The sequence below is a fragment of the Cornus florida genome, unplaced genomic scaffold (genome assembly GCF_030987335.1).
Source record: "Cornus florida cultivar Cherokee Brave unplaced genomic scaffold, ASM3098733v1 CherokeeBrave_3.0.0_Hap2_Chr02, whole genome shotgun sequence".
NCBI classification, from domain to species: Eukaryota; Viridiplantae; Streptophyta; class Magnoliopsida; order Cornales; family Cornaceae; genus Cornus; species Cornus florida.
The window spans coordinates 89,792,791-89,820,354 of record NW_026775572.1 but is presented as its reverse complement, the minus strand read 5'-3'; the positions used below and the strand labels follow the sequence as shown (position 1 = coordinate 89,820,354).

General features: G+C 36.1%; 1 protein-coding gene across 1 annotated transcript; it reads left to right on the top strand.

Annotated features, from left to right (window-relative positions):
• Positions 1-581: 581 nt before the first annotated feature.
• Positions 582-22,163, top strand: LOC132295445 (ubiquitin-conjugating enzyme E2 variant 1A-like). Its single transcript, XM_059793716.1, has 5 exons — positions 582-755; positions 19,190-19,329; positions 20,858-20,983; positions 21,060-21,186; positions 21,771-22,163. The coding sequence occupies exons 1-5, from the start codon at positions 725-727 to the stop codon at positions 21,827-21,829; spliced, it is 483 nt and encodes a 160-aa protein (XP_059649699.1). The 5' UTR covers positions 582-724; the 3' UTR covers positions 21,830-22,163.
• The last annotated feature ends 5,401 nt before the right edge of the window (positions 22,164-27,564 follow it).

Here is a 27,564-nt window from a genome sequence, read left to right as displayed (position 1 = left end):
GTACAAACCATACAATACAACAAGATAAATAAATATTAAGTTTTTGGCTGGTTAGATGATGCTTTAAATTAAAATTCTAAAAATAATTTCATAATAGCAGATAATCTTTTAGAATTATGAAAATAGTTTCATAGTAGTAGATAATCTTTTTGAAATAAAAAAACTTATTTCTCAAAAATGAAATGTAAATCATTAAATGATCTTTTTAGAATAATAGTTGAGTATGATTATTTTATGAAAATTAATAATGTCATTTTATTTACTCTAGTTAGAAAAATTACAGCAAAAATGTACTAATTGAAACTTCGGTCACAAAATAAAATAAAAAAGAGAAAAATAATAGTGCAAAAAAATATTTTGAAACTATTTTTATTTACTTGTATTTCACTTGAATTTTTTTAATTACAGTAATAAAATAACATATTCATTTCTTAAAGATGAATTGTAAATAATCTTAACAGATAATAATTACTATATTATGAAGTGTAAGTTACATACACACAAAAAGAAAAAGAAAAAGAAAAAGAAAAAGAAATTGAAACTGTGTTGACAGTAGTTGTTATTGACTGCAGTTTCTACGAGGGACCATCCTTTTTTCTAATCCCATCGCTGCTCTCTCTCTTTCTCAGCAACTCTTTCTAAGCTTGTCCCTCCACCATCTCTCTCTCTAGCTTCATCGCTTTAGGAATTGAGAAACCCAGCTCTTCTTTTCAGTGCAGCAACAATGGGCTCAGAAGAGGGATCAAGGGTTCTCGGTGAGCTTCAAAACCCTACATTTCTCAGTGCATTTTCATTGTTTCAATTGAATTTTTCTTTTTTTCTTTTTTCGGCTGTAATTTTGGATTGAGTTATGATGATTCGGTGTTTCTTAAGCTTTTTTGTTGTAATGGTTCTTGAATTTGTGTTTTCTTCCTATTGTAGGCTATTGGGTTTTCTAAAATTAGGGTTTTCTTAGGTGGGTGGGTCATACCCAGATTAGGGTTCTGTGAATTGCGCCAATCTGTCGCACTGTGTTTGCTCATTTTGAAGTTTGCACATTTATATGGTGTGAAACTATAACTAAAGGTTCTGTGGGTCCAATCTGATCTTGAAGCTAGGGTTCTTATTATGTTTGCGTATTACAGATCGTCAAAATTAATGCTTGCTTTATTTTATCAGAAAATCATCGACAAATGTGCAATATTTAATTTGCTATGTCATTCTGTCGTTCTGTTTGTCTTGTTGGCTTGATATATTGTTGAACAGTTGGCACAAGGCACAGTGAGTTCACTAGATGGGCAGAAGTATTCGACTCCTGGAAGAGCATAATAGGGAAATTTAAGAGTTCACATTGAAGAACTTATACCTTGTATGTGCTCATATAATCACATATCAAGCTATGAATTCTCTCTTGCTGTTAACTCCATTTTTTGGATCTTACCATCAAAGTCCAAATTAATACATGAATGTAAAATGATGCAGCCATGTATTAAATAGTGATGGGAGATTTAAGATGAAAAGTGTGAGGAACATGATGATTGGATCATAAGATATAGGGATAATTACACTGACATCCCTATAAAGCCTTAATTACAGGCGCCACTGTAGTTCAAAAAATAACATTGACCTCCCTTGTCATTTATAGTTTTGTAACATTGACATTCCCTGTCATAATGATGGAGTTTGCTGATGTAGTTCAATGATGGAGTTTGCTGATGTAACCCAATTTTACCTTTACAGTGTTTGAAAGGCTTTATTATCCATATAAAGTAACATAAAATTACTAAAATAACCCATTGCAAGATATTTTGTAGAAAAAAATGCCCTTAATCAAATCTAGTCAAAACCTTCTATCATTCGAAGTAAGCCATCACCATATACTGTCCAATTCACTACCATCTTTAGATCGAAAACCATTTCACTTGGATTGACGGACTTTTATCTCTATCCTACTCCCTCTCTCGCTCTTATTTTCCAGCTATCCACACTTTACTCTCACCGTATTATGTATATACATAAATACATTATGCAACGCTATATATATGATAGATAGGCATTTGCATGTGACACCAAAGGTTTAGGGGTTCCTTCAGTGATGGAATTGCACGTTTCTAATGCTTCGGTGGACTTCCCGAACATGGAAGGAGTGTCTCAAGGTGAACTTAATCAATCTCTGACCAAACTTTCTCTCACAACCTTCACCGGTTCATCCTCTCTCCATATGTAATTTTTTTTCCCCAGAGGTTTTTTTTTTTTTTTTTTTTTTGATAAGTTTCCCAAGAAATATCTCAACATGCAATTTACATATTATATAAGCATGTATATATATATATATATATATTTATATCTTCCCATATATATATCCATATGGATACACACACATGTCAAACATGTGAAATTTATGCTGCGATTGTTACCTTTTTTCCGTTGATACTGATTATCTGTTCTTTTGCTCAAAGATCCAATCTCTTTTCCTCCTCTATCTTCATGAAAAATGATTACCTGCTTGTTGTTAGAAATCAGAAAACCCAAAATTAGATTTGCAGAATCAAGTTAAATCTTGGCCCCCATTTTGCAGAATTAATAAGACAACTTATTTATTTATTTTGTGAGCAACGGAACAGTGTGAAGTAATTCCCATGAATGGAAAATCAAGAAAGTCGTATTTTTTGTGACTGGAATTGTTGAGAATGGTTGGAAGGAGCAGAATAGAAGATCTTTTGACGGGGAGGAATCTTCCATCGGGACTTTGAAATTTCATATTATTAGTTCTCTTTTTTGTTGGGTGATGGGGAGAAATTGTATATATATAGAGGAATTTGTTGATTTTTTGAGTCCTTAGGAACTTTATCTTTGGCTTCGGCCCTTGTGTAGCTTTTGGGATGCGTACCCATGTTGAACACCTTCTATATTATTCTTCCTTTTTTTTTTTGATAAGTACCTTCTATATTATTCTTACTTATCATAAAAAAGGGTAAAGTACACCGATACCCCTGAGGTTTGTCATAATGACAACCATATACAAGTTTATTCTTTTTTGGACAAAGACATCCCCTCAAGTTTGATAAAGTTTACAAAGACACTTCTATGGTCTTTGACATGTAATGAATTGACATAGTTTCCCTTTGGCTTTTATATGGACCAATTTGAATGTTGAAATTACCTTTCTAACCTTGTATATAATATTTATAAAAATAGTTAAACATGAGACCCATTTCTTTCCTTCTCTCCCAAACCGTCCATTACGTACACCCATGGAGCTTCATCAACCTCTGCGGCCGTGAAAGCTCTAACCCACCATCACCACCACTTAGCTGTTCAAAACCCAAATCTTCAACATACATACATACATATACATACATACATATACATATATATATATATATACACACACATACATGCCATCACTTCCAAACACCCAAATCTTCAACATATATATATATGTGTGTGTATATATATGTATTTATATGCCCCCAAATTGTCCGGGCACGACTTCGACGGTGGCCGCGGCAGAGGTGGCGCCGACACCGACACCACCACAACCTTTGCTTCCAAGCGAGAAGGATCTGAAGAAGCACGCGCATTCGTCTCCGTCTTCAGTAACGACGTTGACACTTGATTTAATGCGTTCGAATTTCCCACTCAATTCAACAGCCAGATCCGAGGATTCTGTTGATGGCAGCAACGACAGTGAGGGATTAAGGGGCAAAGAGGGTTAGGGATTTGGATGTGGAGTTGAGATAGATCTTTCAATAAACGAAATTGACTTCAGAGCAAGAGGCTTACTTCTTAACAACGAAGACAGTGCGTTCGAACTGGATTTCATCAATCTCAGGAAAATTCTTCAATTGGATCCGATGAAAGCTCAATCCTTGCAAAATCTGGGTTTAAGGGAGAGGCCGTGGGTTTGGTGGTGGGTTTGAGAGGCGATGACTGTTCGTTTGTTGCGGGTTTGGTGGTGGGTTTGAGAAGCGATGGTTGTTCGTTTGCTGTCGGTTTTCTGGTTTGTGGGTTTCCTGGTTTGTTCATTTGTTGGGTTTTTTGTGGTGGTGGTGGTTGTGTCTTGGTTTAGTATGTACAGAAGTGAAAGGGGGTGATATACTAAGGGCAGAAATGTCATTTAAAAGTTATGATACTTTATAATTTAAATTAATAAAATTATTGAAGAGCAATATTGACTTTTCACAATATTAAGGGCTTGTTTGGATTTATTTTTTTGACAAGGGGGTGTCTTTGTCCAAAAAAGGCTCAACTTGTATATATGGCTGTCATTATGGCAAACCTCAGGGGGGGTCGGTGTACTTTAACTCAAAAAAAAAAAAAAATTGTTGAGAATGGAGCAGCGGAGAAGTAATAAAAAAGGAATTTTAATAGCATCATTCATACATTCTTATGCATATATACATATGTAGCCATTTTTAATGAGAGAGGAGAGTTTTAGGGAGAGAAAGATTAGGGCTTCTCTCTCTAACTTAGCATGTTGATCGGACCATAATTTTTTGTCTGACAGTGTAAAAAGTTTGAGTTCTGATCAATAAGGGTAAGGCTGTATTTGTTTCTTTACAAAGCATGCTTTTTTTAATTAAATAGTACATATATAGGACATTGATAAAAATGTAAATTTGCACAATCCATTAAAGAAACTTGACTGACGTTATTAACTATGGACGTCAGTGTTATTTTTAAAAACAAAGGGGAGGTGAATGTAATTAAATCTTTCTACAGGGAAGTCAGTGTAATTATCCCTCCTAAATATTTGTAGTGTGAGTGGGACTATGTAAAAGTTGCATGACTGATGAAATCTAAATATTGTACTAGTGTTTTCACACTGTGGATACCAGATTGATAAAATTGAAGCAACAACTAATAAAGTAGTATCACAAAACAGAATATAGTCGTGAAAATGATTTATATTTCATAAAATAAAATAAATGAAGCACAAGAATATTAAAAACAATGGTACAAAAACTAAAAATAAGATGATCGGTCTGACCGATAGTTTATGACTATTTCTCCTAGAGCTTTTTTTTTTTTTCCCTCATAAATTGTGTTGTATTGTATAAACTGAAGGTATTCAATTACAAGTGCACAGAGGGCATACCCTCAGATAGTGAAAACCAAGCAAAAAGCCAAAGATATATCCTAGGAACAACATAACGAGAAGGCCCATTTCCAATACAAGAGAAACCCAAACAACCAGTAACTATACAATGATATCTTGGAGTGTAGCATTCTGGACTTCAAGAACTTCCATAAGAGTGGTCTTAGCCACTGTGTCATGTGAGTGTTGCAGTATCATGAAGTCTAGCATTCCTTTCTCACCAAATGTGCCACAACCCAGCCACAAACAAACTTTTCAAAACCCTGGAGTTCCTATAGAGATGGTTCAGCTATAGAAACAGATCCCAAACCGAGGACACCTCTCCAAATTATCCCATATCCCACCCCAACACATCACCATTCCAAGCCCAAAAACCCTGAGCAAAAGGACAGGTGACAAAAAGGTGGTCTCTAGTATCACTACTGCACTGGCACAATGAGCATCTAGGGGCAAGAGACACCTTCCTTCTCTGCAGATTATACATAGAAGGTAACCTGTCCAGCATCACAAAGACTGCTGTAGTAGGCCACTGAGGCCTTGCTTTATCCCAACACAAGTGAAACCATTGAACTTCCTCACAACCAGACCTGCTGCTGCTCCAAGCATTTTCAAAAGAGAATTTCCCTCCGTCCCACAATAACTTATCCTCATTATTTCTAATTGTGACAGAAAGGAGATAGTCTCTGAAGGTTGATAGAGCTTCATCCTGCAATAACTGTAAGTTCCAGACCCCCTCCAGTATCAAACAACTCACAAAAGAATTCCTAGGCTGCTGCAAACTTCGAGCCATTCTATGACCAAACCTGTGAGCAACTGTTTGGCCTTCACACCAAGGATCATGGAAAAGAGAAATAGACTGTCAAACCTTTGAGAAACTGTTTTGCTCCCCTATCTCTCTCTTTGTCTATATATATATAAATTTTATGATTGTGCTGTGATGTCCCTAATGAAGGGCACATCAATAAGAAAAGAAAATTGAAAATTTTCCATGCACTTTGCACCTTGGGTAATCAACTTTCGGGTTGATATGATTATTAGTTTATGTTAATCATAGGTCAATAGGTTGCTGGAATAGTTGTTGGTGAAATATATATGCTGGTATCATATGGTTAATTTATGTTTTATAAGGTTGTAGTAGTAAAGAATTTATTAGTAATTTATTGATTCCTGGACATGGGTTTTATAGTGATCCATGGATCTTATTTTTAATATTTTTATGTTATTAGGTTGTTATATGTGGTTTTATTAGGTATAGAATTTTTTTTTGTGCTCAGAGTATCAAAATTTGCTTGGACTTGGGGGAAGGAAAAGTTGCTTTACTGGAGTTCTCATTCTCGTAAAGGCAGGAGCAGTCCAGTGGTTTCATATATATATATATATATATATATTCCATAGAGTTGACTTGTTGAGGATTTGAGATTGCTCAATTTTTAAAACAACCTAACCTTGGGAGGACGTCATGAAAATTTCTAGGTGGTATTCCTAGATGATTCTTCTGGGCCTCTTTAATTCAAAGTGGTTGATCAAATTTGCTTTTCTAATTACTACTAACAATTGCTATTATTACTTTTCAATAAAAACCCATGTTTTGTAGCCCTAACCTTTCTTCTACTCTTTTAACCTTTAAATCCTTAGGCAAGTGCCAAAACCCTAAAATAGATGCTGTCGAGAATCTCTGACAAAAAATAAGCCAGTTTCCAGTTTCTTGGTACCTCTTTCCTACCTATCTGAACCCTAAATCTGCAAACCTTAGTGGGGTTAGTATTGTTCTTGTGCTGTCTTGATGCAGAAATTGTTAATGAAGTTGTTTGTGTTAGGACTTAGTGTCGTTTATGGTTGGAAAATTTCATAACATAAACTGTTGTATGTACTTTTTTTTTTAATAAAAAAATTTACTTAGTTGAATCATGTATTATTATTGTATTATTTAATATTTCTGACCCAAGAATACATCTAAAGCTCGTGTGAAACATGTTTTTTTATTTTAACATAGAAAAAGTAAGAAATCAACTTCAAAGTTATTCACCGTTAGGATGCATGTCATTCATTGACACGTCATTTTTGGTTTACGATGGTAGTTTTGGTAAATTGCATGTTAAAACGGCTTATATTAAAACTTGTGTCTTCATGCTTGATGTAGTCCAAGCTTTTACATTGTGTTATACAATGTAACAAACCTGGACTCTCTCTCTCTCTATATATATTCGATAAATAACAACTCTTGGCTGTATATGCTACTATTAAGATTTGGATATTAGATGTCAAGTTGACAAAAGGATTCAAATCTGATATAAAGTTATCATCTTCCTCGTCAACAATTATTTATTTCATAACTTATTTACAATTAAATTCATTTCATTAGAGAACTTTTTAAAGAAGTTATCTTCAGTTACTTGAAATTCCAATCATCACTTCTGTATTGCTTATATTTAATATGGGGTTAATGGAACCCAAAATTGTTGGATGGATAATCTGTGGTGATTCTAATGTTGTTAGTCACAATACTTAATGATTGTACTTCAGGGGTACACATTTAATGTGTCCATGTATCATTTTATACGTAGGACAGCTCATTGGAGACATTACTTTTTGGGTTTGAGCTTAACCCTCCCAATACAATGCTTATAAAGGGATACATTGTGTATCTTTGAATCAACCTATTCTTTCATGTTTAAAACATAGTATGAACTGAATGAGTAATGGATAAAAGAAATATGAGATACTTTTTTGTACTATTGTAGTGGTGATTTATGGGGCAGAGAGAGTTTGTTTGTGCAAATATAAAGAGAAAATTACTGTTAAAAGGTTTTACAGGGCTCTTCCCTGCTGCTTTTGTGATTGTTTTTGTTTCATTGCGTTGGAAGAGTTTAAAGAGATCTATGAGACACAGTAAAAAGAGAGGTGTCGTGTTTCTTATATTTTTATTTTACCCCTCATTTTGCATGCCATATGTGCAATCATTTACAATGGAAGTATTAGAAGTTGCATCATTTTATATATAAAGTAAGAAATTGTATCCATTTATTCAAAATCGTGACTTTGGCATGGTTATGTAAACTCATTTTACTTGCAACCACACCTTTGCTCTGGTCAGAGCAGTACTATCCGATGCTCATAAAAAGACTAGTTCCATCCTTTTGGCCTTGGTCTTTATCTATAAAATGAAAAATTAATTTGATATGCTGTCATATCAAGCAAGGGATTTTATAGAAGAATAAAAAATATATCCAGTTTAAATTACAACCAAAATACCTAATTCTTTCTCCTAATAATGTCCACTTAATTTTCAAGTTAAATTTTAAGTTGTTAAAAACTGTTGATTTGTGTATTCATAGATTCATTTTAAATTGTTATGAACCTTTTGAGTTCCTACATGGAAATTTTCGAGGAGTGTTCGAAAAAAAGATTTATAGATGAATTGGAAATTCAAATTGGATTTATGCCAACATTGTCTGCAGTTTGTAGTTAATCCTTTTATTTGAAAATTTGATGGATAGGTGTAAAGGAAAAGGGAAAGAATTCATTTCATACCCGTCGACTTTGTAATAGCATATGATAGTGTTGGTAGGGAAATAAAATTTGGTGGGATGGTAGAAGGGTGGGAGCCATATATTTATTAAATGCTTACATGTGATAAATAAAATAAGTGTATGATAGAATCTAGAAAATAGGAAGAGAATAATTGACAACAGGACGACTAAATATTAATTCATAATAGGCTGGCTTAATTATCAACATTTTTTCACTATATCTATATATATATATATTTCCATTGTTCATTGATAAATGAACAATGCATATTTATGAAATGTTCTATGGTGTATGCTCTTGGTTGACAATATGATTCTTGTTAATATAATTAGAGTAAGGGTAGTTCAAATATAGAAGTATACATATTTATCCTAAATCTAATCGTTTTTAGCTAAAGCAGGATTAATAAGATTTACTGTAATTTCAGTAAAAGAAAAATGATATTATATGTGAAAATCAATTCTACCCCATGAGGTAGAACAGTTGGCCAAAGAAAGGAAGAAATCTCAGGTTAGATTTGCCTCCGCTAGGGCTAGGCTCATAGGATTTTGGGACATACAAGGGAATCTATCTCACCCAAAAGGTGAGTCCATCCCCCTTGGAGGAAAAAAAAAAAAAAAAGGTAGTTATTTAGAGTAGATGTTTGTCATAAGATTAAGGTAGAAGGAATTAAAGACATGAAGTGCCTGCAAACCATTGTGTGACGGAGCCGAAATCATGATATTTTCACTTATAAAAAAAAGAGAGTTTGAGTTGACTAATATCTAGCATCTGGTATCAAAACGATAAGTTGACTATGTTTGACTTTTCTCTCTTCTCTCTCTTCTCTTTTTGATGTCGGAGTCTTCCACTCCGGCGTTAGCCATTTATGTCTGTTACTGGTTTTTCGTTTTTTTGGCAAGGATCGATCCTATCTCAATGTTGCGACCCTACCACGTCTCAATCTCCACGGGGAAATCAAAAGCTGCTCTTTAGGCAATGATTTGGTTTTTAGGGTTGATCATCAAAGCATCAAGGAGCGTGAATCTGTATTGCGATCATGTCTTGTAGGTCGCTTTGACAGAGACGTGGGGTGTATCGAAGGGATTGAGGCGTGGGCGTCAAAAATTTGGAAGGTCTCATGTGGGGTGAAAGTTTGTCCTTTACATGACGATTTGCTGGGTTTTGGATGAAGGGAGAAAGAGATGGGGCGACGCCTTATTATCATCGACATTTGGTACTTCGCCGTTGGCTGTTTTGCTATAAAAGAACAAGTAATACGAAGGGTGATATTGTTTGGTTTGCCCCTCCATCTATGGTGCAACAAGTTATTTGAAGCAATTGGGAACTTATGTGGTGGATTTCGAGGTGTTGAGGCGGACGTCTTGGCGAGTGGACAGAGAATCCTCCTCTATGTTTCCGCCGAAAAAGTGATGCCGGATTACATTTTTGTTAAGGACCGATGAGTGGCTTTCAGGGTTAACTTGATAGAGGAAATCACACCTCGTATCCTGCTGAAATCTTAGTATGGTGTTGGGGAGAGTTCACATATCTCGGCTGTTGCAATTGAAGGTAATCGCCGGAATGCACAAACCCACCAAGGCGTCAAAGGAAAGTGGCGATTGCCTATTCACTCCCTCGTAATATCCGCGCTAACGGATACCAACCATGTGGCAGAGATCGTGGTATAAGGGAGATATTTATGCAGCGGATTCTGTTGGGCCTAAGTGCGGATCTGAAGCGGGCTGTGGGCCTAATTCGACAAATGGGATGCTTGTTCATCACGGCCCATAGGAGATGAAGAGGGTGTTCAACGGGGGCTTGTTTCTTTTAAGAACAAGCCCAGCCCACAGCCTATTGCCAATTCACGTTATAGACCACAAGTGAGCAACTTGAAGAGAAAGGTGTAGAGGGGGCCAAATAATAAAATTTTAGTTTCTTTTATTAACTCCAGGCCCAGCCCACCTATTTCTACAGGAGTAAGCCATTTACAGAGGCGTCGTTTTGATGATATCTCTGCAATCTTTTGGAATTCACCGGAGAAGAAGAGATGGATGAACTTATCTGCTGCCACGACTGGTGGAGGTCCTGTTAAGAAAGGTTCTCGTCATTCTCAATATTGTGCAGGTATCTCATCTTCATCCCTTTATGATAGGGAAGAATTGTCAGATCTTCGTCTCGGGACTTTAACAGAAACCGTCATGGAGTTAGGTGGTCTTGAATAGAAAAGCAGAAGTGAACTTCTACTAATGTTCCAAGTACGCCATCAGTTTCACATCCTCAGAGTTTTAACGTTCCATCCTTTTCTTCTACCCCTTCTTGTGTGTTGAGGAGTGCTGGCATTGTGACGGAATTGGAGAAGAGGTGTGGGTTGTCTTTTACGAACACTGGAACTGATTCTTTGCATGGTCTGAATACGGAAGGACAGGAAGATAGTGAGTCTGGTGACTCTAGGCAGATGAAAATCGCAGATTGTGCAGTCAAGAAATTATCTGAAGGGGTTACAGTTTGTGTGGGCAGAGACTTGCATTTTCAGTTGTCCAATGAAGAGGCTGTAGCTTTGCTCAAAGAGCTTCAATTAAGTGTAGCATTGAAAGGTCTTAACTGTTTGCCTTATGCAGGGGCTGACGGGAAGGAGTCTGGTAGTTTTGTTGGGTTGGGCGATTTTGCTACAGAATCAGATTTTATTTATGAGAATGATAGGGAGTTTGAAGAGGAGGTGTTTGATGATTTGGGATCTATCCAACAGGTTTGCTCCAATGAGCTTGCACCTTGGATGGAGAATGGTTCTGAAATCCTACAGGAGGAACCACTGGCTATGGTGCGACCTAATGAACAAGTTGCTGACATGGGGAAATATTGGGTATTTGACAATATTAGAGTTACTAGTGAGCTTTTGGGAGTCTCTTCAGAAGGTAATGATGCTCAAACATTATCTATCCTTCAAGCAATTGTGGAGGGGATAGAGGTTGCAGTGACCAATGAAGTTATGAACACGCGGCCTTTATCGTCTTGGAAAGGAGTACAGGAGATAAAGAATCTCATTTCTGAAGTCAACTACGAAGGGAAAAAAGAGGAGTGGTGAAGGAAAGGGGAAGGATCAGGAGTAGGAGTCTTAGGAAGGGTGGAGGGGAGATAATTTTATCTAGTTTTCAATGAAGCTACGAATCATTACATGGAATGTTCGTGGTCTCAATGATCCGAATAAGAGAAGGGCGGTGAAGGTAGCTTTAAGGAAGTGGGGTGCCCAGGTTGTTTGTTTACAAGAAACCAAGCTGGCATCCATTTCTGACAGTGTGGTTAGGAGTTTGTGGGGAGGAAGGTTTGTGGAATAGGAAGCCTTGAATGCTATAGGTACTTCGAGTGGGATCTTAGTCATGTGGGATAGTAGGTGGTTATCTCGAACGGACGTCTGGATGGGGAGATTTTTCGTGTCTTGTGTGCTTAAGATGGAAGAGGACAACTTCAGATGGGTTTTTACTGGAGTCTATGGACCGGTTGTTGATGTTGAGCGACTTATCTTTCGGGAGGAGCTTAGCCATGTCCAAGGATTGTGGTCTCTCCCTTGGTGCTTGGGAGGGGATTTCTACTTTGTTAGGTCCCCGTCAGAGAGGTCTACAGGGGAAAGAAGGTCCTTGGAAATGGATCAATTTTATGATTTTATTGATGAGCATCTTCTTGTTGACTTACCAATGGAAGGTGCAGCCTATACTTGGTCAAATGGTTGGGATCCAATCACTCTTTCAAGACTGGACAGATTTTTAATTTCTGGGGATTGGGAAGAGAAATTCCCGGATGTCGTTCAGGCGGTGTTAGCAAGGGTCACCTCTGATCATGTTCCTTTGGTCTTGGATTATGGGGGTTTATGTTCTCGAAGATCCCCGTTTAGATTTGAGAATATATGGTTGCGAGCGGAAGGTTTCCAAGGGAAAGTTAGATCTTGGTGGGAGGGAATTATTGTTTCAGGATCGCCCAGTTTCACAATAACAAAGAAGTTAAGGGCTCTCAAATTTGCTCTTAAACAGTGGAACAAGGATGTCTTCGGGAATCTGGAATGGAGGAAGAATAGAGTACTTGCTGATTTTTCCGAGATTGATTGTCTTGAGGAGGCGGGAGGGGATGTGGAATTTCTACGTTCTAGGAGAGCCTCCTGTCAGGCGGTTCTTGCTGGGATTGCTAGTATGGAGGAGATCTCGTGGCGACAAAAATCTCGGGCTTTTTGACTAAAGGAAGGAGATTGGAACACAAAGTTCTTCCACCGGTTAGCTAACGCTCGTAGGAGGACTAATCATATAGGAAGAATTCGGGTGGAAGGTGAGGAGCTGTGGAGAGAGGAAGAGGTGCGTAACGGTATTGCTTCCTTTTATCAGAAGCTTTATATCGAGCCTTTAGTTTGGAGGCCCAAACTTGATGGTCTCCATTTTAAGGCTATTTCTGAGCTGGATAGAGATAGGATTGAGAATCCTTTTATTGAAGAAGTTCTAAAGGCTTTATCAAGTTGTAATATGGACAAAGCTCTGGGGCCTGATGGCTTTACTATGCAATTTTTGATGGAAAGTTGGGTGGTTGTAAGAAACGAGATAATGGGTACTTTTCAGGAGTTTCATTTTTTTGGCGTCTTTGAGAAGTCGCTTAATACTTCATTTATTGCCCTTATCCCTAAGAAGGGAGGCACTTCTGATATAAAGAATTTCCGTCCAATTAGTTTGGTAGGCTGTATTTACAAACTTATTGCTAAGCTGCTTGCTCTAAGGATGAGGGAAGTAATGAATGGGATTATTTCGGACTCCCAGAATGCTTTTGTTGGAGGAAGGCAAATTCTTGATTCAGTTCTTATTGCTGGCAAATGTGTCGACTCCAGATTGCGGAGTGGTATTCCTGGAGTTTTATGCAAACTTGATATTGAGAAAGCATACGATCATCTGAATTGGAATTTCCTACTCTATTTGTTACAAAGAATGGGGTTTAGAAGTAAATGGAGGAAGTGGATTGAGACTTGTCTTTCGTCTGTCAACTTTTCAATTCTTGTGAATGGTTCTCTCGCTGGTTTCTTTGGCTGCACTTGGGGTATAAGACAAGGAGATCCTTTGTCATCTTTCCTTTTTCTTGTTGTTATGGAGGGGTTAAGCAGACTTATGCGCAGAGCAGAGGACCGTGGTTTTATTAAGGGATTCAGGGTGGGTAGAGATTTAGTCCATCACATGGAGATTTCTCATTTACTCTTTGCAGACGATACCTTGGTTTTCTGTGATGCTGATGTGCCTCTACTTCAATACTTGAGGTGTATATTGACTTGTTTTCAGGCGGTTTCTGGGCTAAAGGTCAATGTGGCTAAGAGTGTGCTTGTTCCAATAGGGAATGTTCAGGATATTTCCTCTTTAGCTGCAGTTCTTGGATGCAGGGTGAGTTCTTTCCCTATTCCTTATTTGGGCTTGCCCATAGGGGTCTCTTTAAGATTAGTGGGGAGTTGGGATTCCGTGATTGACAGGTATGTGAAGAGATTGGCAGGATGGAAGAAGCAATACTTATCCAAGGGGGGTAAAGTTACTCTTATTAAGAGTACGTTATCGTGCCTTCCCACTTATTTTCTTTTTATGTTCCAAATCCCTTGTTCTGTTGCAGATAGGATATGGGAGGGAAAGACATCGTCCATGGTGCAGGTTAGTCTCTTGTCGGTTTGGGGAAGAGGTTGGAGGCTGGTTTACACGTCCGGTTACCCTTGTGGGAGGAGTAGGGATGTGGAAGTCTATTCGGAAGGGTTGTGATGCCTTTTCTACTCATATCAGATTCAAAGTCTGTGATGGACGTCGCACTCGGTTTTGGGAAGATCTTTGGTGTGGTGATTAGCCACTATCTCGTACATTTCCTAGATTATTCAGTATTGCAATTGATAAACACGCTTACGTAGTTGACTGTTATCAGCTTGATAGCAGCGGGATTACGTTGGATGTGCATTTTCGGCGCTCTTTTCAGGATTGGGAGATGGATGAGGTTTGTGTTTTTCTGGATCTTCTGTATCGGCAGGAGGGTGTTGGCAGAGATAATGACGATTTGATTTGGGTTCCTTCTTCCCATGGTCGTTTCGAAGTTAGATCCTTGTTCTTATGTTTGTCTAATTTTGATAATCGAGACTTCTTGTGGAAAACTATTTGGCTGTCCATGGCTCCAACTAGGGTGGCTTACTTTATCTGGACAGCTGTTTGGGGAAAGATTCTAGCAATTGATAATTTGAGGAAAAGAGGCAATTGTATTGTTAATCGGTGTTGTCTATACAAGAATGATGAGGAGTCAGTTGATCACCTCTTTATGCATTGCCGTGTGGCGAACGATTGTTGGAATCTTATTGTTGGGTTGTTTGGCATGTGTTAGGTAATGCCACGATCTACTAAGGAATTAATCCATGTTTGGAGAGGATGTCGTGTGAAAAGAGATGTATGCGATTTCTGGAGAATTGTCCCACATTGTGTATGGTGGTGCATTTGGAAGGAGAGAAATAACAGAATGTTCGAAGGGAAAGAGTCGCATACGGCAATGGTGAAACTTTACATTCTTCATTCTCTTTTCAATTATGTGAGTTCCTCTTCTGAAGATTTAGTTACTTTCTTGGATTCTTTGGGGCCTTAGTCCCGGTTCCACTTCTGTAATTGGGACGCGTTCCCCTCTTCAACGCCTTTTTTGAATGTTATTATTACGTATCCAAAAATAAAAAAATAAAAAATAAATAAAAGAGAGTTAATAGTACTAAATCATGATATTTTAGTGGATAACTAGAAATACAAGTGAACGGTAAGAAACTGATGCTTTCATGAAAAGTAGAAAGTAGCATCATTAGTGTATCAAAAAATGGGAAATTTCAAGGGAAAATTACATATAAATGGAGTCAAAGTTCCATATTTACTTAGAGGCTGAGTCAAAGTTCCATATTTCTCTAAAATGGATTGCTGAGGTGGCACATGGTTTTTTACTGTTTAGAAATTGTGGTGCCTAAAATACCCTTCCGCGAAGGTACTACTTTTTCTTCGAAAGTAGTACTTTTTTGAACTGAATGTACTACTTTTTAGCGTCCAGGTACCATGTTTTTTAAACACCCGCGAAGGTACTACTTTTTCTCCGAAGGTACTACTTTTTTGAACTGAAGGCGCTACTTTTTTGAACTGAAGGTACTACTTTTTTATTAGGGAAGGGCATTTTAGGCACCACAATTTTCTAAACAGTAAAAAACCATGTGCCACCTCAGCAATTCATTTTAGAGAAATATGAAATTTTGACTCAGTCTCTAAGTAAATATGGAACTTTCACTCCATTTATATGTAATTTTCCCAAATTTCAAAACATGGTTTGAGCTGTGCCGTGCGGAAGTGGTGAGTTAATTTAGTGTAATTTGCTGAAGGGGGTGGGGTTGAATAGGTCTTCTTGCACAATTTTTGTCACTAATTAAATTACCAAGTTAATCAACAATTAAATCCACAATTCCACACCAATTAAGGAGAGAACACTGACTTTTTTACATGGAAAAACCCCAGCGAAGAAAAAACCAAGGGACTATTGTGTGGAGCAAAGCAATCCACTACTATATCGAAGCTCAGACTCGCCCCCACTACATTTTGCCAAGACCTAGTTGCCGAACGTCTTAGAGGAGTCCAAATCCTAGTGAAAATCGACTTCCAGTGAAACCTAGAACCGGTTCTAAAATATGCCCAACCGGTTCTGGAGCATTCTAGAGCTTTCTGAGAAATGTCCAATTGGTTCTACTTGCTTCTGAAAAAAATTTCCGACGATTGTGCGGAAAGTCCATTTTCTCAAACTTTGTTGAGAGGTCAAACAAACTTGAAATTAAGCAAATAATATATCATTGAAATGCTTATCGAGTCTATTTTCTGGGCATATAAAAATCATCTCAAAACTCCAAGTATGGAATGATTTATTGTAAAAAGAAAACAGATATGTCAGAAATTGATTGAATACAACACCCTATATGTCGGAAATTGATTGAAAACAACACCCTTTGTGGATATTGTTTCAAGACCTGCTCAAATCTTTTTTTTTGGGAAAACATTTAGAAACCTTTTTCAAAACCCATTTAAGATAAAATCCTACAGTCTCTAAGGTCTTCCTTACCTTTTACCTAATGTGATTGAGTATAATGGAGCACCTTGTTGAGATATTCCGATATAGCCTACATCCCATGTTACATGGACACTCGGGCACGGGTGTCGGACATGGGTGTGTATCCATGAGTCGGATGTGTCAAATCTCCAAACAGAAGGACACACGGACACGGCTAAATATTCATTTTATTAATTATTTTATGTTATTTTCTAGACTAAAGTAATGTTTTTATTCAATATAATGTTCAATATAGGCATTTAACTCATTTTAAAGTAATAATATAATGAAATTGAATGATTAGCTGTAGGGCTGCAACTTGGGTGGGCTAACCCAGCCCAGCCCAGCCCAACCCCAACCCATAAATTTTGAAATTTGGACATACAATTCACAAATCGGGTTCATGTTTGGATTGGGTTTTGTCAAAATCCATACAAATTCGGGTTGGGCTCGGGCTCAACCTGAACCCAACCCGAAACCCAAAATTAATTTTTTTTTTTTTCTCCTTTCTCTCTCCTCTCTCTTCTTTCTCTTTCTCTCTCTGCCGCCGTCGCCGGCGTCGCTCTCCCTCAGCCACCGTCGATCCAGATCTCGAAGAACCTTCCAGATCTCGGAGAAGAGAAGGAGAACAAAGAAATAGGGTTGGTGGTGTTCTTCAAATCTGCCATTAAAGAACCTTCCAGATCTCAGAGAAGAGAAAGAGAGACTTCTCAGAATACTTTGTCTTTGTGAAGAAGTTGTGGTGTGATAGAGAGGCCTGGAGAAGAAAAAGTATGGGTTTTGATTTTTTGAACAATCTGAAATGATATGCCGATATGGGTTTTAATATAGATAATAGGTTTTGAACTTTTGATTCTTGCAGACAGCTAGATAAACTGAAATATATGGGTTTTGAACTTCTGATTCTTGTTGATTTTGTTGTTTGTACTTGCACAGAGAAAGAGATAGAGGGGGCTTTCACAGGTGAGAACGAGAATAGAGATGAGGGATTGGGGAGGCAGATATGATTTGCCCTAAAAATATATATATCTTTTTAATAATAATATAATCAAAATATATATAATATACATATATATATATAAAATATAATATAATATATATAAATTTCTGGAAAAAATTATATATTAAAAAAAAAAAAACTCAACCCGTCAACCCGACCCAACCCGTCCGAAAACATTCAGTTCGGGTTATGACCACAACCCATATTAGATACAATTCGGGCTAACCCAACCCAACCCGATTCAGGTTGAGGTTGGGTTAAGGCTGGGCTGGGTTGGGCCAACCCAACTTATAGTCCTAATTAGCTGTGCTTTTTATGTACATGTCTAACCAAAAGTGTTGGACACATATCCCATACCCATGTCCGAGGGATATGTGTCCGACACGGGTACTTCACTACTTTTGAAGAGTCCATGTAACAAAGCCTACATCTCCATGTATGAGCTTTAACGACACAGCTATGACAAATCGTCTAGCATACACAGACAACATCGGCATACACGTTCACTATAGCACTCAAAACACGACTTTGGAACGGAATTTGCCAACATACAAATTTTACTCTCATAGGTTTGGCCTTGTTTCATAAACGTAATGAATGCTTTCTAAGTCAAGTTGAGGTGCATAGAGGTTAAGGGGGTTAAAAAGCTCATGGGTTAAGGCTGTGAGTGTGTAGACATTGTGGTGGAAAGTTAAATGGAGGTTATGGCTCTAGACAAGAGTATGTGCTAAAATATTGATGTACACAATGCCAATAATTCAAGAATAGGGATTCCTTGTGATAGTGTGTTGCAAATATCTAGTTTAAAAGTAACTTCTTGATATGTTCTAAAATTTCACGTGGCAGATGATTTTAGGGCATTGAAGGATGGCTGATGTTGCTACTTTTACCAACACAAGGTTTCTAATGATGATGAAAGGGGGGATAAATTATCTTAGTGACTATATTATGTACTAATGCGACAGACGAAGCACAATTTGACATGATCTTTGACTTATCAAAAAAAAAATTTGAGATGATCTTTGGATCATATATGATTGTGATGGGCTTTCAATTGCATTTTATGAGTGAACAAACTAGAATTTTGTTTTATTTACTTATTTATTTTTCTGAAAACAGCCTTCCAAATTTAATACATTAATACAACGAAGCTGCTCTTTCTTTTTGCGTTGCCATTGATGTTGCTGTGAATTTTCTTTCGCTACTTTTGTTTTCCCTAGTACCAGTGCTAGAAGTAAATAATCTTCAAAAGTTTGATGTTGTACTTGGTATATATGATCTTATTTGAATTAGCATCTGCTTGGGAAGTATTTAATGGATTTTAATACTGAATGCAAGGGAGCCTACAATTTTCTATGTTACACATGATCTTCATTACCCATACCGTTTTGTGATGAAATTTTCAGCCTTTGTTATTGGGTTAGGGTTTCTGAAAATGTTTTTATTATCACATGACTTGAGGATTTCTGACTGAATCTTGTGTTTATTTTCAGTTCCTAGGAATTTTAGATTACTAGAAGAGCTCGAGAGAGGGGAAAAGGGAATTGGGGATGGAACTGTCAGCTACGGAATGGATGATGCTGATGATATATACATGCAGTCATGGACTGGAACTATCATTGGTCCTCCTAATGCAAGTTTTGCTTTTGCACTCTATCCATTAAATATTTATTTACTTTTGATATAACTATTGGGGTTTTTGTAATGCTCTGAGGCTCATGTTCTGCACTAATAGATAATATATTACTCCCTCTGTCCCAAAATAGATGACCACTTTGGGAATTGTGACTCACATGTGAGTAATGTCCCAAAGTGGTCATCTATTTTGGGACGGAGGGAGTAATCAAAATCGCAATATCTTTTGGACACTTAAATAAACGATTTCTGAGAAATTAGAAGTCTTGCACTTCCGATGAATTAAAATCTTAAAATCTGTGGGACAATCAACGAATTGTGAGAAATTAAAATCTTTCACTTCCAAAGAACTGAGCATAAAGACTGGAGAACGAAATCTAATTATATGCTTAAATCGTCTGGTGGTGGGGGCCCAAGCTCGGGATTTTTGGAGGGTTGCACCCTTATGCGTCTGGTGGTGTTTATGGTTAGATGTCCAAAATGCTTCTATCCATGATATTGTGTCCTAATTTGTTTCTATTGTAATTTCATTGTATTGGAAGTGGGTCTTCTCTATTGTTGACCTCTTCCTTTTCTTCTATGGATTCTGAGGGTATGCCTTCTCTGCACCTGTACTATTTTTTTTGCTCTTAATACAAACCTCATTTATGAAAAAAAGAAAGAGGAATAGGAGATCTTTGGAAGGAAAGGAGACTTCTATTTGGAATTCTTAAGTTCTCTATTATTAACACCCTTTTTGTTGGGTTTTAGGGAGAAATTGTAATTCTATGGAGGAAATTGTGGTATTTTGGGCTCTGAGTGTTTAGAGGCCCTATTTGGCCTTGTGTTTCTTTTGTAGGATGCGTCCCCCTTTTGGGCGATTTAATACAATCTTACTTATCAAAAAAAAAAAAAAAAAATTGCTTAAATCGAGATGGATTGGAATGGTTAATACAGTAATGGATTTGGGGCCATTGCTGGTAATACCTTAAACTTAACTCACAAATGATGAAATCACATTCTCTCTCTCTTGTCTTTAGCATGAAAATCTGTCAACTTGGTCCATAACCATTAAATGATAATGCTCTTAACTTTTATACCATCTTTATCTTGTTGCCAGAGTTATTTTCTGCTTCCTTTTCATATGTTCAAAACCAATAACCAAAACCTTGAGCCCTCTGTATTTTGAGTGATATCTATTTTGGCTTTGGATTGCTGATGGCATTTCTGTTCTCTAGACAATTAAGCTAAAAAGAAACAGAATAAATTTTTATTGTTGAGCAAGACAGGCATATAATGCCACAACAGCAAGCTTTAGTTACAATCTTTCCTTTTGACACAGTTGCTTTTGCCACTTATCTAAAGGGTTAAAACAAGAAAAAAAAAAAAAGACAAAAGAAAAAGGACAGTTTCTTTTTTCAGGTTTTAATTTAATTTTTATTTTTATCCATTTAAGAACTTGATGATTTTTATGATTGCACGGTACTATTCTATATATTGATGGAGGGAACTTGATGTTTTTTTTGTTGATTTTTGCTGCTTGCCAGACTGTTCATGAAGGGCGAATCTACCAGTTGAAACTATTCTGTGGTATGGATTATCCAGATAAGCCGCCAACCGTGAGGTTCCAAAGCCGGATAAACATGACCTGTGTAAATCAGGAAACTGGAGTGGTAGGTGTAATAATAATTCAAAAACATTGTATGCTGTGACATGGTGGAAATAATCTTATGGGTGCCCAAATGCCAGGTTGAGCCAAATCTTTTCCCCATGCTTGCTGATTGGCAAAGGGAGTGCACAATGGAGGATATATTAACTCAACTGAAGAAAGTAATGATGTCTCCCCAGAATCGGAAACTAGCTCAGCCCCCTGAAGGTGTGTCATTTTACTTTTGAGCTATTGGCATTTTTCTTTCCTATCTATCAACTCTTAGTGAAAGAAAATAAGATTTGTAAAATATCTCTTTGATGCTATGTTAGTTGACATTTCTTAGAGGACTTGGTTGTCTAATGTGAGCTTGGTAGACTTAAAGAGAATTATCTTAAGACAAGGAGAAAAGGTGAAGAGAATTTGAAGTGTTATAATTCTTATGTATGGCAATCACAGGACAATTTTGCTACCAACCTGAAAAGCAGGCTTTTCCCGATATGATTAGAATAAGCCTTGCCAGTTCCAACCTCTGGCTAATGGTTATGGCCTCTCCCTTATTGTTAAATGGCATCTTCATGCACACTCAGATGGTTTAAGAGTGAAACTTTGTGGAATTATGGCACTTGCTATGTTTTCTTCACTTTTGTTTAATTCTTCATCTTTTAATTTTCAAACTGCTATTAAAAAGAAAAATGCCCAGCCATTTTCTTGGTACAAGTAAAGCTTATAAATGCCTACTGTTTCTTTGATGTGCTAGTTGGGAACAATAACTTGATTAAGATTAACTCGGTAAATTTCTTTGTTTTCAGGCAATGAAGAGGCAAGGATGGATCAAAAGGGTCTAGTGCTGAAGTGCTGTATCCTCTGATGGAAGAGCTGAACGTGTAATGTATATAACTATATCGTTTAGACAATTCCAGTTTCTGGGTTAGTTTCTTCACTAAATATATATGCTTGTATAAGAAAAGTGGACCTGATTAAACAGATCAATTCTCAAATCCTAGAATTGATAGTTATTTAATGTTTTAATTGTAAAAGGTTGCTGAATAAGTTGAACTCTCAAATGAATCAATGTTATATTTCGAAATTTTCTGAAATTTGTTGTCCGATACTACTAGACAAGATTGGACTCAGAAGACAAATGTATTTTAGGCATAAACGGTGCCGGTTCTTTGGCTAGCAATCGTAGGTGGTTTTCTTAATCTTTGATAGTTGATGTTCTTTATATTGTTTTTGTTGACGAAATAATTCGAACAATTTTATGCAGGTTAAGGTTAAGACTGCTTCTAAACTTTTCCTTTGATCATCCTGCTTAAACAGGAGTTGCACTGAATTTTGGTAATGAAATGGTAGCCTTTCATTGTGCTTAGATCTCATCCACAATGGCTTGCCTTTAAATTTCATTGGTTTGGAGGGTATTTTGGTCTTTCTAGTGTTAAATCATTTAGCATAAATTAATCAAACTGTTTATTAACTAACGTAAAAATGGAATTGATCCTTAATTAACTTTTAAACAGAATTAGGTTAAAGTGCTGGAAAAATTATGATACCTACATCAAAATGGAAAAATGATTGTAGGCGTTTTTCTTGGTAACTAAGATCAAGAGGATAACGTGGAGATATCAAACACAAATGTGAGGATCTAGAGAGAATCCTGGATGAAAGAGAAGTAGACTAACCAATGAGATTCATGGTGAAGGTAGACATGTTTGCCTTATGTTTCAATGAATTCAATTTTTGTCGTTCTCTTTAATGGTTGGTCTAATGGCTGTACTTATCGTCTAAAGTAGCTGGATAATACCAATGGTCTTCCTTGAGATTAGTCTTTTAACCAAGGCCTACCTTGATAGGTCATGATACCAACGGTCTTCCTCGATATTAGTATTTTAACTAAGGCCTACCTTGACAGGTCGTGATACCAACGGTCTTTTTCGAGATTAGCCTTTTAACCAAGGCCTATCTCGATAGGTTATGATACCAACGGCCTTCCTTGAAATTAGCCTTAATCGGTTATGATACCAACGATCTACTTCGAGATTAGTCTTTTAACCAAGGCCTACCTCAATAGGTTATGTTGGTCTACCTCGATACGTCATGATGGCCTCAATTGGCGTGGTTTGTTAGCAATGCAAACATTAAAAGCATTTGGCGCTCAATAACGGCCGTACTTGAGAACATTAATTGTGATTGCAAGGGTCTCTGTCAAGGCATGTGGTCTACCATTCCTTTGGCTAGACCTATTATCCATGCTGTATCCCAGAAGCTAGTGGTGGTTACTCGAGAAGATCCTACATGTTTCTCAACATGGACCCCCGAGGACTATGTAACGAGGTTTGATAACTTGTCATGATGCCAGGTTTTTTTTATATCCTTCCAAGTATCCCAGAATCTAGTAGTAGAATCTAGTAGTGGTTATTCGAGAAGATCCTACATGTTTCTCAACATGGACTCTGAGGATTATGTCACGAGGTTTGGTAACCTATCATGATGCTAGGTTTTTTTATTTAAGTTCGAAGGTTATGACTTCGATTCTTACTGGCCTGGTATAGTTCTAGGATTTGGTTCTGACTCAAACATTATTCCCTCAAAGATATACTCCCTGCGTCCCTAGATGGTTTGTTAGCATGTCCTGATGTTAGGATTTTACTTAATTTGCATTTTTTGAAATGACATGGCGTATTTCCAAAACTTTTGGCTTTCCAAATAGCCACGTGATGCTCTCGTGAGTTTATCCTTAGGTGCCATGTGGGTTGTGCTTGACTCAACGTGTCACGTGACTAACACTCATTGACACCTACCAAATTGATGTAAATGTACCATATATACTTTTTCTTTTTTTTTAGGTAAAATGTACCATATATACTTGATCATGAAATGAATGAAGGAAAGTGGAGTTTATTTATAAAACAATAAATTGAGCTCAAATTTATGTCAAGTAACCCATAGTGGGGCCTACCTGAGGAAGCAACCAGGAAATTACCTCAATTTGTGTGTTTTGGATATTACTATTATCTCAACAGCTGAGAAGCTGAGGTTGTCGTTATTTGACCCCATGTGTTACATAGAATTATTAGCATCTTACTTAAATGTCGTTATTCTCTCTCACCAGTCACTTTCAAATCTTGTACAACATTTTTTTTTTTCTAACACCAATTTACAAACAATTAATCATTATAACGCCATTCGAATGAATAATTAATTATTAGTATTAAGAAAGACCATTTCATAAGAAGGTCAAGAAAGTGAGAGAGACAGTTAATCATTATAACGCCATTCGAATGAATAATTAATTATTAGTATTAAGAAAGACCATTTCATAAGAAGGTCAAGAAAGTGAGAAAGACAGTTTGTAGATTTTATTAATAATACATGAAAAGTGTTGATGATATTTTAGTGCTCCGGTACTGAGCAAGACTACTCGCCCCAAACTCCATAAAAGTTGCCCACAATCATGTCCCAATAGTGGAGGAGCGAGGTAAGGAGTCTCCATCCTTTGCAGTACCGCAATTAAATTGTATTTTAATATATTTATTTTAAATTTAATACATAAAATTAATGTATTAAAACATGAATTAATGAAGTATGATGTTATACGAGTGATAAAAGGGTCAGGGTGCCCGTACCATATTAAATCCCTTCAACTAACTACTAATCATTTTCAAGAACCTTTTTCATTCGTAGCCAATCAAAAAATGCTTCTGTTCCGTACTTAGGTTGATTTCATGACTAAAAAAATAAAAATCACAAATTAATAGTGTTAAAACTAAAAAGAGATTTTAAATACTTTTTTATCGTTAGGCCATTAACCCGTTGGTATTTTTTTTAAATACACTTAAAACATGATTAAAGTGCGTTAAAAATATATGTAGCTCACTCGTGCTACAAAATATATATGATGGTTATTGGACTTATAATGATGACTCAGGACCTCTAAATGAGAGACGGGTCCGTATAACACTTGAGTTGCACGTCAAAACAAACATTCCAATTGTTTTGGCTAGCTTAAGTGATTTATGAAAAAATGAGTCAACTTAAAAGAAAAGAAAAAAAATATATCTATAAATAAGTTGAAGTAGCTGTTTAGACTACAAGCAGTAATTGTCGTGTTTAAAATCCACCATTATTATTTCCATTTTCATAGCAATTGTCGTGTTTAAAATCCACCATTATTATTTCCATTTTCATTTATAGTGCCAAAATATTGTATTTAAACAATTTTGTTTTAATAGTATATTTTATTCAAAATGCTATATGTATCAGAAAATAAATTCTCTTATATTTTAAGTTTGAGAGGACATTTGAGAGAGGTATTGGGGACGCACTAACCCGACTAACATTGCCAAATTAAATTAAAAAAAAAAAAAAACTACAAGCAATTTTTTTTTTATTTTAATCACTTCTGTAATTTTTTTTTTAGTAATTTGTGCAATTGACTCACGTTATTCCTTAAATTTTTCCTCCTTATTCAATTTATTCTTCTCAACGCTCTTCAGCCAATCATACCCTCCACTTCTAGTTAAAAAAAAGAATAAAAAACTATAGGAGCAATTTCCATTGAAAATACTACTCCGTATGTGGTGTCAGTGGTGATGATTATTATTATTCTTTGAAAGTTTTAATACAATTAATGAGCACACAATTATACAGAAGTTAAGCCAATCATAATAATATGCTAATTTCAGTATTAAGTACAATTGATTTTTATTTTATTTTATTTTTTTAACAACTACAAATGGAATGAATGTTAACCCCACTCTTTTTAGATGGCCTGACTACTCTTCAGGGACAGGATTCAAACTAATTTTACTTTCACAGGAGCTTCATGTTAATTGGCCCCTCTAACAAACAAACATAAATTTTTTTTAGGATCGAGAGGTGTGAATCTAGATTTCAATGATGGATTCACATCTATGTCTCATAGTCGACTATCGAGTGTTGATCAATGTAACACAATTCAAAATTATATAATATGGTCTCTAGTGATAGAATTCATATCCATATTGATTGATTGTTCCGTATCGACAAGTGTAGCACGATCCAAAATTTATACTCCATTTATTTTATTTTAATTTTCAAATTATTAAGTTGTCTTTTAAACTTTAATATATAAAATACAAGTTACAAGATTCTTAAAAGATTAAAAGAGTAATTATGAATCAAGTCATGCGCAAGTAGGCATTGACAGTGGCGACTAGGGTTTTGAGAAATACTTTTAGGACATTTGTGATTGTAATCGTGTCTAATTCCATTTAAAGGAATCCTAATGACAACTAGCACACACTGTGTGACAGTTAATTGCTCATTACACAAAATTCTTTTTAACACGTTTTGGCAATTATTGGTGTAGTTAGTCTTAAAGCATTCTCGAATCTAGAAATTAAGCAAAAAGTTAATGCTTTTTCACATGAAAATGTCTCCTAAATTCTTGATGGATTTACTCCCCCTTTTTTTTTTTTTGGGATAAAAAGGAAACTGAATTATCTAAACATTTGACATAAACGTTATATAAGGAAAATTATAAAAAAAAAAAAAAAAGAACTTTACAACGTCTTATTACTTAGAGATGGAGTCAAAGTCAATACTTTTCAAAGTCATAAAATTTGACCAAAGTATGATGTGGACATGAAAAATACTATTCATTTTCCAAACTATTTTTAATATCTTCGGGTACCACTTTTGTGCATGTGAGAACTACTTTTGTGCACAAATGTATTACTAATTTTGTTCATAGAAGTACCACTCGTGGTTAAATGTATCACTCTTGTAATTAAAAGTACCATTCTTGTGTGTAGAGGTACCACTTTTATATAGAGGTAAGTACCACTATTGTGCATATAAGTAATATTTTTGTACATGTAAGTACTACTTTTGTGCACAGAGGTATCACTTTTGTGTACACAAGTACCATTTTTATGTAGGTAAGTAACACTCTTTTACAGAGGTATCACATGTGTGCATGTAAGTACCACTTTTGTGCACAAAAATACCACTTTTGTGCACAAAAATACCACTTTTTGTACAGACCATTTTGATAACTTGGTTTATACAAAAATGGTACATGTGTGCACAAAAGTGGTACCTCTATACACAATAATAATACATAAATGCGAAAAATGTGGTACTAGAAATACTATAGGTAATTTGGACAAATGAATAATATTTTATCAGATTTTGGTCAAAGTTCATTACTTTGAAAATATTGACTTTAACTCAATTTCCAGATGATAATATCTCATAAAATCCACTTTTATATAATTCCCCTCCCCCCCCCCCCCCCAAAAAAAAAAAAAAAATCATTTTTCTTCTCATATTCTTATGTAATACGTTGAGAGGATGACATCTAATTGTAGTAATTTTTTTTTTTTTTTTGCAAATTTGTACATAAAGGCACAATTGTTATTTGTTCACATCACTTATGGATAAAGAAACCATTGGTTTTCATTGTTGTTACCATTTTTTTTTGGATATTTTGCTTATGAGTCACTGTACGCTATAACAGCTGGGCAGCAAGCCAATGCTTTAAATTGACGCGTGTACAGACAACTACATATATATATATATATATATACACCCACACACACACAAATAAGCACATATATAGTT

What these genes read in the sequence shown, in the direction of transcription:
- LOC132295445 (XM_059793716.1), top strand. Translation starts at nt 725, where the DNA reads ATGGGCTCAGAAGAGGGATCAAGGGTTCTCG. An exon ending in CTATCATTGGTCCTCCTAAT is followed by an intron (nt 19,330 to 20,857) that starts GCAAGTTTTGCT and finishes GCTGCTTGCCAG; the next exon opens with ACTGTTCATGAAGGGCGAAT. An exon ending in TAAATCAGGAAACTGGAGTG is followed by an intron (nt 20,984 to 21,059) that starts GTAGGTGTAATA and finishes CCCAAATGCCAG; the next exon opens with GTTGAGCCAAATCTTTTCCC.